Consider the following 15,506-nt stretch of genomic DNA (forward strand, 5'->3'; position numbering starts at 1 on the left):
ATTTTTATTTTCAACAACAAAAATATGACTAATTACATAATAACATTCATGAATTATTAAATAAACATTAAAATTTAACCAAACGAATTTACCTGGGCTAATTGTGGAATTTGTAGTAGTTAGGGACTATTCTGTTAATTTCCCTTTTTCTTGTTGATCTACGGGCTCTTGATCTAAAATGTAAAATTATTTATTCATTATCATACATTTCAATTCAATTTAATTCACAATTAATACCCCTTAATTTTTGAAATTACACAATTGACCTAACTTTTACAATTTTTATAATTTAGTCCCTCACCAATTAACCCATCAAATGAGCTAATTTTTCTCAATTAACCTTTTATCTAAATATTATAAGCTATTACACAGCCTTTGATAAACATAATTTAATACCAAACCCTAAGATTTAATCTTTTTCACAAATTGGTTCTAAAATCAATTCTATTAAAATTACTTGATAAGATCATCATATAACAAAATTAAAGCCTCAATTCCATGTTAATTCATCATAAACATCCAGCACTCATCAATGGTAACTTTCAAAGTTACCCATAAAATAAAAAACTAATGAATTAGATAGTTGGACCTAATTGCAAAAGTCTTAAAAACACAAAAATTACAAGAAAAAGGCAAGAATTAAACTTACATGAAGTAAAATAAATAAAACCAGCTTAAAACCTTATCTTATGGCGTTTTTAGCCGATAAATTGAAGAAGAATAGCCTAGAAAAGTTTAGAATTCAATTTATTTAAGTTAACTTCATAAAATTTACAATTTTACCCTTTAATCACATTATTTTTGTTTTCTTTTCTGCTTATGCCGCCTCATGCCTTTATTTTAGGCATAATTTCTCCTTAAGTTCTTCCTCGTTTAACATTTAGCCTATTTTATCACTCTGGCAAGTTTTTCACTTTTTTCAATTTAGTCTTTTTTAATTAATTAACTATTAAAACGTTAAAATTTTCTAACGAAACTTTATACTAACTTAATAAAACTACGTAAATATTTATAAAAATATTTACAGCTCAGTTTATGAAATCGAGGTCTCAATACCTCATTTTCGGAATCACTTGACCTAATAAATTCTTTTAAATCACAAATTACTAATTCAAAAGTCTTCTAAAATTATATTTGACTCATAAATAATATTTAAATAATAAAATTTTTGAACTCACTCGTCAGATTTAGTAATCTCGAATCACTGTTTCTGACACCACTGAAAATTGGGTTGTTACAAAACGCGTTGACTTGGACGCGTTTTACATGTCAAAGGGAAAAAAGCGCTAAGTTGTACACGTTTTCGACTTTTCCTTGAAAATGACGACAGACTTAGCGCATTTTAAAAAATTAGACTATTCTCGTTATTTTTGAAAAAAGCCCATTTTCCTTTTTTTGGAAATGGGCTTTTTGGACAATTGGTCGAGTATTACTAATCCATAGATATATAGATTCTAAATTTTTTATTATTATATAGATATAGATTGATTATATAGATACATCTAACTTTTCTATAGAGATATAGAACTTTTATCGATAATTCCATTTCATTTATATTATATTCTATATCATTTATATTTTAAATAAAATAAAGGAGCTAAAGAAATATCTCAAATAAAAAAAAGGAAAGAATATCGCTTTGATTTCGCGCAAAAGGGGACTTTTCTATTTTCAATTTCCACAGACCGGCCTGGTCAGTACCCGATTGGGCTCATTTTTTTATTTTCAATTCAATTAATTCATTTTTCCTATGATTTTACGATCTGACTTGTTGTAACAAAAAATCTTGTTATTGCATTAAATCAACAATCAAAAGTAAAAGTCCTATTTCGTTCCTATGATATAAAATCAAATATTATTTCTATTATTTTTCTTTCTTCCTATATCTTTTATTTCCATTTATTTTATATTTTACTAGAATAACTAAAATAAATAAATAAATAAAGTATGGATTTTGCACAATCCATTTTTATGTTATTTATGTTATGACTAAGACCTTTTGTCGAATCTATAGCACATGAAAAAATCTTAATATTTTCATCGCATGTGTGTCAAATAATTATCCTTACCTAATTACATTCTAAAAATAAATGGTATCATCTTAGACCCACTTGTGGAGTGTTTTTTTTTTTACTCCATTAGCTATGTATAAGATAATAATCCTTAAAAGATACGACACATAACAATGTTTGACTATATACTATTAAGGGTTACCATTTTTTACAAAGCAATAAATATTATTTATACATTTTAATATTATTACACAAATTGTTTTTACTCACATTGTTTGTATATCTATACTTACTATTATTCAAATCCTTAATTGATTTAGTGTTACGAGTCAACCGGACACTAGCTCGATTGAAAAAAATACTAAAATGTACTTTCATATATAAAAATAAGTTATATTATTACTATGGTATTTTTGTCTTTTATATTTCAAATAAAACTAACAAAAAATTTACATATAGTGATATTTGAATTCATGCCACCAACATTTGCAAAACCTTAAATTTACCACAACAACTAAAGCTTTATTTTAATAATTGTGTACATTTTAATATTATTAAACAAACCTTTTCACCCACATCGTTTGTATCTATACTAAGATTTTAATCTCCTAACTGAGTTGATGTTACAAGTCAATCAGATACCAATTCGATTAGGTTATTATAATGTCGACCATTCATATTTAAAATAAGATATATTATTACAATGGTATTTTTATCTTTATATTAAATAAAACAGTAAAAATATTACATATGGCAAGATTTGAACCTATGCCACCAATATTTACAATACCTTAACTTTTCCACTTCAACTAAAGCTTTATTAATAGTACAAGCTAGAAAATAATTTGAGTGTGTTTAATATTCTTAATTACATGTATTTACCTATTTAACTTTATGGTGTTGTCATAAATTATGAGTTAGTATCGAGGTGACTTAAGAGATTAACTCAATCGGTAAAATTATCTTTAAGAATTATTATCGTGAGTGGTAAAAAAGTATTTATAAATTTATTAAACACAAGTTCAATCCTCTAGTTATGTTAATTTTAGTTCTTTTATTTAAAATTATTAAAAATATGAAAAGACAAAAGGTAACTAAAATAATAATAGTAGCCATTTAATGAAATGGTATATTAATTATTTCCTAACCGAATTAGTACTCGATTAACTCGTAAGGCTAACTCAATCACTGTATGAAATAAAGGTGAATAGAACCGATATGGATATAAGAGATTGCGGTAAATAGGAGAATAAACATCACAAATACATATTAGGCCATACAAAGGGAAATTCCAAGGGGAGAATAAACCCTATAGGGTTTGGATTTTTCGGGCGGAGGAGGAGATGAACCTGAATCGGACGATCATTGGAGGCTTTCAATTAAGTTTAGGAACAAAAGCTAATCAAGGACCGATTCTTTCTAAGTTGCTAAAGCTGCTTATTTTGTAATGTGAGAAGTCAAAATGAAGATGAATAATTGCATTGCATCTTCATTTATGGGGTTTCCCATTTAATTTAAAATCATGCATGCATGGCATGCCAACTTTTGGAGGTTGGGTAATGGGTAGAACGTGATTCTCGACAAATGGTGGCTTTGAATGCAAACACCAATATCAAATCACGTAAAAGTGGAACATTGTTTTAAAGATAGCCAGCGGTGAAGAAATTAATCCATCTCAACTAATTCCAAACTATGGTTATCATTTTTTTTTTAATTTTGTAGAGAGAAGAAATAGCTTTATAAACATGGTGAGCTCAGCTGGTATGGCCGTGAAAGAGTAGAGCGTTGCATTGCATTGAAATATGGGTTGGAATAAGTTTATAAGTTGGGTTGGGTTGTGGGTTTGTTTGGTGGTAGTGGTGGGATATGAGAGTGTTGAGAGTAGGAAGCTAGAGGCGGAGAAGAAAAAGCCAGAATGGTTTTTTGATGGTAACCCCAGTTGGGGAATTGGCGGCGGTGGTTTTAGACGGGGGAACAGCTTTGGTTTTGGACATTCCTTTAGCTTCGGCAAGGGTGTAGGCTTCAGCTTTGGTTTTGGACGTCCTGGTTATGTTCAGAATGGTGGTGGTGGTGGTGGAATTGGTGCCTTTAATTTGGAAAGCATTATAAGGAAAATGATAAAGGGCACTACTATGGTGGGGGAGGATGAGGAGGTGGTGGTGGAGGCGGGATAGGAGGAGGTTTTCGGAGCGGTGCTGGTTTCGGTGGAGGAGGATTTGGCGGCGGCGGCGGCCGAGCAGGAAATGTAGGCAGCCAGGGCAACCGTGTTGAATAGAAGAAAACATGAATTAATTACTTGTTAAATTCAATTCATACTTTTATTATTTTCAATTTCCGACCACATTTGCTTCAAAAAATAATTTTTAGTTAGTTACTAATGTCCTTATTTTGCCTTCACTTTTAATAATATTTCCACACAACAACAAATGTTTAGTTGTAATTAAATTGTGGGTTATTATTTGGTATATTTATAATGTATTTTTTATTTTATAAGTGATTTTAAAAATGGATAAATCATCAAAATAGTCATTTTTTTTGTTTCAGATTACATTTTAGTCACTTATATATGTTTGAAATGTTACGTTTTAGTTACTTACGTTTGTAACATTTTAGTCACTGAGCCGTTAATTGCCGTTAACGGTGTAATGGTAAACTGACGTGGCACATTAAATCATCATTTCAAAAGAAAATTTAAGGTTAAATTCTACAATTAGTCCCTATATTTTTTCATTTTGAGCAATTTAATTTTTTGTATGTTCTTTTAACTTTTTTTTCCATTCTCTTTTGCTTCTCCCTTTGTTTTCCTACCTTTTTTTTTTATTTCTTTTAACGTAGTTTTTTTATATTTTTCATTTGCTAAAACTAGTTCACAAACTTGCTTCACTCAAAAAAAAAAAAAAGAAAGTATAGAGGCTAGTTTTAACAGATAGAAAACATAGAAAAATTATGTTAAATGAAATGAAGAAGGGAGGAAAACAGAGTAAGAAGCAAAAGAGAATGGAAAATAAAGAAAAAAAAAGAAAGTTAAAAATAATAAAAGAAAAAAATACTCAAAACGAAAAAATATAGGGACCGATTGTCTAAATTAACCTAAAATTTTTGTTTGAAATGATAACTTAACGTATCACGTCAGCTTACGGTTACACTGTTAACAGCAATTAACGATTCAATGACTAAAATGTTACAATGTGATAACGTGACTAAAATAAAAATCAAGGTAAACAAAAGTGACTATTTTAATAGTTTACCCTTCAAAAATTTAATATATATTTTTATTAAATATATATTTTAATATTTTATTATATTTTTATTGAATATTTATCAATTTTCTAATGTTATTTGTAAAATCTAAAACATCACTCACAATATATCAAATATTTTTCTTAAATTAATGATAACAGCAAAACAGGTCATAACTAAATTTGGGTTTCCAAACTATACATTTACAATACCTTTACACCATGGATCACAATTCATAACAACATTGATGCCATAAGGTTTTGGATTAATATAACAAAAATATAATTTAAAAATATTGTATTTGTAATAAAGTTTAGATATAGTTTAATTTTTATCTGATGTGTTTTGATTACCGAATTTATATTATTTATAATTTATACTCATAATTGTATATGGAAACTCCTTAAAAATATTTATGATGGATTTACTTTTTAAAAAAATTCGTATCATTTAAAGCTTAGGTAAAATTTTAAAATAATATTTATTACTATTTTTCATAAATTATTATACATGTAAAACCTTTCTATTGCGAATTTTATTAAAACTATCAATATAAAAATTATTAAAATTAGTCAATTGAGTCTTAAATTGATTAATATAGACATTGTTTTCAACACGTAATACATGAGTTCGAGAGGCTTTATTGATGTGACATACACATGAATTGCCACATGTTATGTTTACAATTAACTATTCTTTTAAAATTAAAAAATATTTTTAAATACTTTTATAATTTTTGTGAATTTTTAAACTTTAAAAATTAATTAATTACTCACGATACATCAATATAACAATATATTACATCAACAAAATTAACAAACACTAACTTTTCTAATCTAATTACTATAAACAACATAAGTTTAAAGATTAAAAAACGAAAAATTAAATACATAATTAAAATAAATTTTTTAAAATTGGATGACAAATAAATCATTATGTCAAATATTTATTACCTTTTTACGGTTCAAATAGCAACTGCAAAATGATACAACACCCCGGGGGGGGGGGGCATAAAATTTGTAGGCAAACGCACAGATCACTTTGATCACAACTAGAATAAAACATCATATCTGCACAAAAGAATTTAAAAAAGTAAAATAGATCCCCACAAACTTAGCTGCAATACCATCGCTACATTTGAGCTTTGCACCTCGCTTTTCCGTTATGAGCTTCAAACTAACTATAAATTGCCAATACCGACATCAAATCCTTGAACTCCGAAATGAAAAATATTGAAAAACTTATACAGGGCTTGGATGATTCCAACTTTAAAACCAAAACTTTCCATCAATTTTACAGGCAGCAAGGGGATGCTTAGCCAAACGGGTTACCCCCAACAGAAGAGAATGGATGTGGGGCAGCTGGTGCTGCCAATCTACCAGCCACCTGTTGATTGGTATTTACGAAACTAAAAGACACTTCACTGCCGATGCCGCCAATTTGATGGCTGCAAAGCATAGAATATTTCATAGATTAGGAAATAAACCTATAATTAACTTTTAACAGGTGGTGCTCAGCAACTTGAGGCACAGCCAGTAACCCAAATTGAAGCCACAGCATAAAACAGAACAATGGTTTAAACATAAAATGGCCATTGCGTGGGCTAACACAGTAATGTCAAGAAACATTGGACAACGTACATGCAGAAACAAGTGCAATGAAGAGATAGGAATGAATTACCTGGAAGGTGGCAAGCTATTAGGTAACTGTGCTCCTTGGTACGGCCCTATAAGTTTTTGAGAAATTCAGCTTGTCAAAAAGATCAAAATAAAAATAAGCAAAAAGAAGAAAGGGGGGCAGGGGTAAAAAGCGTTACGTTGTGCCACTGATGATGCATAAGGTAACTGCAATAACATCCCTGATGCATAAGGTAAAGACTGAGGTGACATCCATGCTGGTGATGGAGTACCAAGGCCAGAAGTACGCACTGGGCCAGAAGGAGGTGACATATTTGGTAGTGCACCTTGTAAGGAAGCCATTGATGGAAACTGCATCAGAAGCAACATTACATAAAGAAATTGTCAAACACCATACATGAGCAAGTCCTGGGTAAGTTCAAGGAGAGATAGCTAGCTTTGTGTTCCAATTTCAAAAAGTAAGAGTAGGTTGGGAAGTGATTATCGGATGAATCGTCGTGCATAAAAGATTTAACAATCAAAATGGCACTCATGCATAAAAGAAATAACCTTGCTTTCTCTCTCTCTCTCTCTGAAACAACGAGATTTAAATTCTAAAAAAAATGCAGAAGAGAAGCATGCCGGCATTACAAGTATGTCACAAAGTTATTGCAGAATCCTTAAACCAAAAAAAAGAGTCGGTCATGGCCAGAAGCAATGGAATAGTTCAAAAGATGTGAATAACATACTGTTTGAGTTTGAACTGCAGGTGCTTCACTGCCAAGATCAAATGGGTTTATTGACCTTGATGACTGTGGAAATGAAGACATTGGCTGTAACAACAAAAAGCATGTAGAAATATAAGTGATGCATCAAGTAATTGGACATTCAGTTAAGTATGAAAGAATGAGCTCATGAACGAAATTGCTCTTATGATGTAGGAGTACCACTGCAGTATTATATTGCATCGTCAAACCCATCCCATGTGGTGGGCCAGTTTGCCACCCTGGTGCAGCAGCAGTATAGGAAGGATAGTTTGAAGCAAATAGATCCTGCAAAAACCAAGAGGCCAACACAATAAATAATCCTCAAAACCAAGAACTTGGATGTCCTTGGCCTAAATAGATATTACCGGAGGTAGTTCCTTTCTTCCACTTTCTTTTGTTTCTATAGGCGGCTTTGATGCAACTGTAGAAGTGGCATCTTGGGTAGGTTTTGAGACAGCTTGAGGTATTTGTGCAACTGATGCACTCAAAGGCCCCAGCATATGCTGTGAAGGAGCAAAGTTCCATGGCTGCCATAAAAAGTGCAACGTGAAGTTATATTAACAAAGAGTTGATTATCTATAAAATACCACAATACTAGAAAATACTTCCCACCTGATTGGTTGAAGCTCCATCAACAGGTGGAATAAATTGTTGGGTAGTACACTGACCACCAGCTGCAGAGAAAAAAGAAGTCTGTTGCTGCTGCTGCATATTAGGCTGTTGTTCAGCATTATAACCACCAACCTGGGAACTACCACCGTTGACAGGCATCAATCCAGGGGCAGCTGCCAAAGCACCAGTAGAAGGCAGTGTTGTGAAATTGCTAACTGGTGCAGCTGCAGGAGCAGCAGTACCAAAGGGTGACATTTCGATCTGCCCTGTGAATGCAATATTGGTGTTGATGCCAAGAGGTGTTCCATTCACATTGGCCATAGAAGCAGGTATTTGTCCACCGCCACTGCTATAAACTCCTGATTGATCACCAGGTACAGATGCTGGAACGGACAATTGAGAAAGAACGGAGTCCAGGGTGTTCATATTTGAACGAGCCTGAGAAACATTTTTCTGAGAAGCAAAATCAAAAGAGGCCCAGTTTTGGTCATTGCTAGAACTTATTGTCTGTACAACAGATTGAGTCTCAGTTGTTTGTGGTGCCTGAGTAACTGTGGAAGCAACAGGAGGTTCTGGATCAGCATCAAAATCAATTAAGCTCCCAGTCATCTCCAGCTGAACTTCTGCTGGATTCCTGCCTGTAGATCCTAAGCTGCTAGAAGATGCAGTTCTCTGCAAAAGTAATATAATAGTAAGTCATATGGGTGTAAATGAGATCCTGCTGCTCGCAAGTTATTCGAGTTCGATTAAAAAAATACTTGAATTCGTTTTGGTAATTATTGACCTGCTCAAGCCGAATTCCAACAGCGTAATACTCGATTCGAATGGCTCCTGAGCCTAATTGAGCTTTTCATTTTAATATATGTTTATTTATGAAATTACATTTTTATGAGTACAAAAATTAATAAACAAGCTTAATCAAGCTTGAGCTCTAGGAGCTCAATTATGTCTCGAGCCAAGCTCAAGTCAAGTATTTAGCCCTGAATTTCAAGTCAAGCTCGAGCTTGGCACTATTTGTGTCCGGCTCAACTTAACTTGATTACACACCCCTAAGTCCATTTCCTTTCTCTGTACCATCACAAAAGTTGAGCAGAAGTAAAGAAAAACAGGCAACATTTTTTTCCCTTCATGCAATACTAGGAGGGAAAAAATCTTAAAAAGTGACTACAAAAAGTTCACAAATATGATTTTTGAACAGTGATAAACATTCATTTACTGATTTTTCGATTGCAAACAACTTAATTTAACTTTGAGGTAGATATTATCATGACAAACATCATAAAAGTGATGATGCAGCAAAGAACCATGGTATCATAATCAAATTGACAATAATTCTGAATAACTTGGAAATACATGGAATTCCAACAGGACAAGAGCTACTAAGTCAAACTAAAAGTAGGACAAATACTCTAAATACACTTGCAGAAAGTGAGGAGAAAAAGTAAAATTCAAAGGAATAGAAACTGTGCCAAGTAGTTAATTGTGGTAAATGGCATCAAACAGAAAATACAAACTTTTGGGAAAAGAAAAATGCATCAGGCTAAGACAAATAAAATTGCTTTAAGAGGATGAAGAATGAAAAACTTGTCTTTTTGCAGGATCAGAACAGCACAAAAAAACAAAGAAAAGTTTTGTGAACATTGCAAACTAAACCAAAACAGAACCTTGACTATAACAATAAACTAATATGACAGGCACCAGCAGAAACTACCTGTGTTTGAGGGCCATCAATAGTTCTGCTGCCATTTACTTTTGGAGGCTCACTTATACGAAGGGAGACTACATTTTCACCCAAAATTTCTCTAACAGGACGAGCCACTGGGGGACCGGACGACTCTAGATCTTTTGGTCGCTCAGGTGACCTACCTTCCAACTTTGGATCTCCATCAGATACTCTATGATCTTCAGGTTTCCTCCCATTAGCAAATCTATCTTCTCGGCGCCAGTCATTGACAACTTCATGGCGACCAGGACTTCTGTAGTCACTATATTGTCGACTTTCTTGATCATATCCAGGGCTTCTTTCATCATAACCATATCTGGAATTTCTGTCATCATTTCTTCCTCCTGGACTGGACCTTTCACTGAAACGGCGTTCATATGTATCTTCATATGGTGGAGTTCTGGACCCTCCTTGATATCCATCTGTCCTCCTATTCTCATAAAAGTCTTCCTTGTCACCCTGCAAAGTCCAAAATTCAAAAAACCATAACACTAATTAAAGATTCAACAGTATAAAAATTCCCTCCTCCAGAAGCAGGAACCTAACATATAAATTCAATGCCCATCATATCATATCCCAGACTTCATAACTGATTCACATTCAATTTAAAATAGGAACAGGGAAGGGCACCATACCATCTTTCCTCTAGGAGGCTTGTCATAGTTTCTCCCACCACTATATCTTCTATCCACATAGACATGCTTAATGAAGTCACGGAGCCTCTCAACATTGCTGACAACAAAACTTAGGCTTAGAAGCATTGTAACTAATAAAGACAGAACCAAAAGATTGGATTTTTAAGTGATAACCTCCTGTCAGGGACAGAATTACGCTGTGGATCCCATTCTTTAAAATAGATTTCTTTTGCACGCTGCAAATAAGGGAAAAAAAAAAAGAACAAGAATGAGAAAATGGATTAATAGAATGAAAAGAGAATTACTTACATAAAAAATCTCTTCCTTTTACTCTTTATCAAGAGAGAGGGAGAGAGAATGTTAATATTTACCTGATTTCCCCCTTCTTGAAGAGCACTAACTTCTTGAGAAGTAAATTTAGCCATAGATACTGATTTAACTCTGTGTGTGAACTCCCGACTGTAAACAATTTAAACCAGTAGCCAGTTTTAGGTACTAGTGTCTCAGATAAAAGCTAATCAGCAGGCAATATGTTGAGAAAACTTAATATGCCAAAATAATTTGAACACTTACTGTATTCCACTGCAGGTGGTGCAAACAAATGTCCAGAAACTTGTGCAAACATATTGAGGCCCCTGCTCAGCTGACAAGTTAGCAAATAGCAACACTATGACAAAGTATAAGCACTCCCACATTTACACATTATAAAGAAATCATATTCAATTTAGCATAAGGAAAATGCTACAAAAACATATTTGAACTGCAAAAGCAACATTTCAGGAGGATATTCAAACAAATATTTATGGAACAATAAGAAGTTCCCAAAAGGTTCAAGAGTGAAGATTCCAGAAATCATCAAAACTTATATCAGACTTTCTGATGGTAACAAATCCATACAGTATTCAAACGTATATAGCTACATTCACTAGACATAAGTACCAACCCCAGCAAACCCTGCATTCTTTTTTCTTCAGAACTCAGGGGTTAATTTTCCATTAATGCAGGGATATAAATATAGAAGTATCAATAACATACAATAAATCACAAACGGACCAGAAGCATTATTGATTTCATCAACATCACAGTTGCAAACGAGCAATCAATTCAAAGCCTATGTATACAAGCAAGTATATATCTGTAACTAAATCGAAAGAGTCACTTGATGAACAACTCCTAGAGTTTTATTTCATCAATCTATAAGAAAACAAGAAATCCATACCAAACTGTTGCAGTTAATACATCTACGATTCTCTGATTGTTTGAGAAGAGCCCGAATTATTCGCTCATTTTTCTCATCTTCCTTTAGTCGACTCGCCATCACACTCTTCCTATATCAAATAAGTAAAGACAAAAATAAAAATTAAATGTACATATATAATATATATATATATATTAAGTCCGCATGAATTTTCTCCAAATCATAATTAATCACCAGCAGATGCACAAAAAAAAAAATCACTAGATTCTAACCCAGTTAACTCCAAAATTCCTTTTTCTACATTATTTTCATTTTTGGCTTAATCCTTCTATCTACATTATTACCAATTCCATAGAACTGATTAAACATTAACTTCCCTACACTTCCAAGCAAAATCAAACAATCGAAACGACAAATCTCTTATTTTTCCTTACTAGACCAACATTTTGCTGGTAATATAAAAAAAAAAAAACAAAGAAAAAAGAATTCAACTAACCAAAACCAATGGATCTGAACAATCAAACCACCCTAACAACAGAAAACAGCGCAAATAGATAAATAGTGACGTGTTTGGAACTCTAGAAAAGGAAAAAGAAAAGGACTGACCAGGAATCAAAGAGAAAAATGAATTTTCTCAAGCTTTACGTGTGGTGGCTTCTTATTCAATAAATTCCGATCCAACTCCAAGAATATTATGTAAATAACAGAGCAATAAAAACTGGATTAAATATAAATATAAATATAAATATAAATATAATATAGAAACAAAGGAGAGAGAAAATATTGTAGATCTTCGAAAGAAGGTAGCTTTGCTAATTGCTACAGCTAAGAACTAAGTAAAACAATCAAATAAATTGCTGCTTTACCGCATTATTATTTTTAAAGTTTTTTCCCTTAATAAAACATAGGTCAAATTCTCTATAAAATCCCTGTACAATGCATTTTGATGGATTTAGTCCCTCTATACTCTATATGCTCACTCCTTTTCAAAATTTGTATTTTCAGTTCTGAGGTTTTTTTTTAAATGAATTGGAGTCACATTTAAAATTACCAAAAAAAAATTAAAATGGACATGAATTTAATAAATAAATTTAATGGTGTTATCAACTTATAAAATTTACATAATCATTTTAATCAAAATAAGATATTTGGGTTAATTAATGGCATTGTAAAAATTGAGGTATTCGATTATGTCAAGAAGTTATAGTAAAAAGATTAAAACTTAAATTTAAGCGTAGTATAGTGACAAAAATTGATATCTGACCATATTTAGTAGAAAATACGGTGCCATGGCACTTTGTCACGTTCATGCTCTCTCTTTACTAAAATGTTCATATATAATTGAAAAAAGAATCACTTTTGACCTTTCAACTTCAAATTACTTTTTATCTTTGGATATTTGTTAGCATACAAAAGATGTGATGGTAAAATAATAAGATAACTATCACTTACAACAATGTACATTCTTTAGACTAACTAATGTTATTATAAAAGTAAAGAATTAAATTATGTTAAATTAAAAATAAAGACTAAATGTGAAATATGAGCATAGTAGTGAAATTGAAACTACAATTTAACCATTATTTTATAATGACTAAAAATGAAAAAAAATCATGTCATTAGTCCAAATAATTAGCACTGATAGCTAATTTGGATTAAAAATATATTCCTAAAATAATTTTTTATGAAAATAATATTTTAAAAAAGTCCGCATTAATAATTTAATGAGAATAGAGTATAGAGTAAATATTATAAAAAATAAGGATCAAATTATTGTAAAAATTAAATCTTAATTTTAGATATAGTAGATTGTAGATGGACCAAAAATGATATAAAAGGAAAAATAAAGAAAGTTCACCTTCCATTTATATGTAGGTTATAGATTTAGAAAGAGAAAATCTAGGGATTTTCTAAATTTTCTTTTCATTTTTTTCTTGTATTACAGGGAGAAGAGAGGGGAAGCTGTGTCGCCATGCAGACGCAGCCGTTTTGTTTTTTCCATGGATTTCGTTTTTTCCTTTTTCAGCTATAGGAAAGATAGAAATAGATTGCTTTGGATTTTTAAACGATTCTTAGTTTTTAACTTTATCTTATCAAAATAACATTCATCCTTTTATATTATTTTAAAGTGTTTTTTTAAAAAAAAATATTTTTAACAATTTTATATATAATTCAATTCAAACCATTACAGCAATTTTCAATTTTTAATATTTTATCGTAGAAAAAGAATATTACATATGTAATTAAAATTAAGGTGGCATTTTCATTTGGTAAAGGCCGAGGTCTTAAATTTTGAGTATGCAGTTTGAGACATATCATACATAATAAATTTCTAAATCTCTTCATGTGTGAAAATTTTAGTTCAATTAGTCTTAATTTATTAGCTTTAATTTGATAATATTTAAAATATAAATAGATTAAATTATATTTTCCTAAAAATATGATAATAAAATTCGGAATTAATTTTATCAAATAAATTACAACTTTTATTAATTTTAGCATTCTATTAATAAAATTCAGTTTATTATTAACAAAGTATAATTTAATATATTTATTTTTAAATATTAATAATTTATTTATTTCAAATAAAAATAAATTAATGTATTTATCTACAGATAAAATTTAAATGTTTAACGTGTATTAAAATTAGAATATAATTTTAGTTTGATAATATCTAAATAAATTTAAAATTAAATAGTTTTTATGGCTTTATGGTGAAAAAATGTTGTATAAATTTTTTAAAAAAGTAATAATTCTGTTTAAAATAGAATTTAACTGAGAAAAATAAAAAATGACCATTATTTAAAGGAAAGTTACATTTCATTAATTTTAATTTTTAAATTCAATTAAAAATAAAGGATTGTTTATTTGAATATGATTTTTTTTTTATAAGCGCTGGACAATGGAGACTTTTTTTAATTGGATTTAACAAAGGAGACTTCTAGAATGTGAGATTGGTGGATTCCTTTTCATTTTTGGTTGGCACCAACGTGTTAAAATGTTCATCTTGATTGCTTTTAATTTATTGATGTAACATGCAAAAACACACAACATTGTCTCAACTCCGATTAAAGGTTTTTGTTTGCTTACACCCAAAACTTTAATTTACGTAATGAATAAAAAACATTCAGAATTGTAACTTTAAATCATTTGGCTTGTAGGATTTCATCAAGTCCAACTTCTTTGACCAGAGGTCTTGCTTGGAACATTTCACTACAACCACCTCAATTAAGAGTAAGAAACCGCTTGCATAAGGGGGGAAGGCAGATTTTTATTTTTATTTTTGAAAGGTACGAAATTAAGTTATATCTTATTATAAGAACTAAAATTAATTTCACCAATATGTCAATTTAAATCTTTAGTTTTTAAAAGGATTAAATCAAAATTTTATCATTTTTAGGGGGACAAATTGTAACAATTCAATTCTTTTTAATGTTGGAAAAGTCAATTTTGGAAAATTTTGAGTTATTCAGAAAGTTGAATGGAAAAAAAATTGAGTCTAATTTGGGATCAAGAAACAAACTTAGATAATAATTCAAGAAATTAAGCTAGTATAATTGGTATGAGGATTAAATTGCATAGTGATTAAAAATGAATAGAGAATTGGTTTTTAATTTTATAAGTCCTTAATAAGCTAATAACCAAGTCCTTGAAAATAAATTCCATAATTAATATGGTGGTAGTGAAATTCCATGGTTTTCTC

The 15,506-nt window shown here is 30.7% G+C and overlaps 1 protein-coding gene across 2 annotated transcripts; it reads right to left on the bottom strand.

Moving 5' to 3' along the window:
• Positions 1-6,268: 6,268 nt before the first annotated feature.
• LOC108486666 (probable ADP-ribosylation factor GTPase-activating protein AGD14) lies at positions 6,269-12,657 on the bottom strand. 2 transcript variants are annotated; one of them, XM_017790835.2, is made up of 14 exons: positions 12,410-12,657; positions 11,825-11,933; positions 11,179-11,240; positions 10,977-11,064; positions 10,780-10,841; positions 10,606-10,702; positions 9,959-10,429; positions 8,248-8,919; positions 8,001-8,162; positions 7,816-7,920; positions 7,618-7,701; positions 7,069-7,240; positions 6,933-6,978; positions 6,269-6,699 (listed from the first exon to the last, which is right to left on the bottom strand). In XM_017790835.2, the coding sequence occupies exons 2-14, from the start codon at positions 11,921-11,923 to the stop codon at positions 6,567-6,569; spliced, it is 2,253 nt and encodes a 750-aa protein (XP_017646324.1). In that variant the 5' UTR covers positions 11,924-11,933; positions 12,410-12,657; the 3' UTR covers positions 6,269-6,566. The 2 variants fall into 2 exon arrangements, with proteins under 2 accessions (XP_017646324.1, XP_017646325.1); XM_017790836.2 differs by having other exon boundaries at positions 12,300-12,424.
• Between the last annotated feature and the right edge of the window lie 2,849 nt (positions 12,658-15,506).

This window comes from Gossypium arboreum, chromosome 6, assembly GCF_025698485.1.
Source record: "Gossypium arboreum isolate Shixiya-1 chromosome 6, ASM2569848v2, whole genome shotgun sequence".
In the NCBI taxonomy this organism is placed as follows: domain Eukaryota; kingdom Viridiplantae; phylum Streptophyta; class Magnoliopsida; order Malvales; family Malvaceae; genus Gossypium; species Gossypium arboreum.

What these genes read in the sequence shown, in the direction of transcription:
- LOC108486666 (XM_017790835.2), bottom strand. Translation starts at nt 11,923, where the DNA reads ATGGCGAGTCGACTAAAGGAAGATGAGAAAAATGAGCGAATAATTCGG. An exon ending in AATTCTGTCCCTGACAGGAG is followed by an intron (nt 10,703 to 10,779) that starts GTTATCACTTAA and finishes TTTTGTTGTCAG; the next exon opens with CAATGTTGAGAGGCTCCGTG. An exon ending in CTGCAGTTCAAACTCAAACA is followed by an intron (nt 7,241 to 7,617) that starts GTATGTTATTCA and finishes CTTCTGATGCAG; the next exon opens with TTTCCATCAATGGCTTCCTT.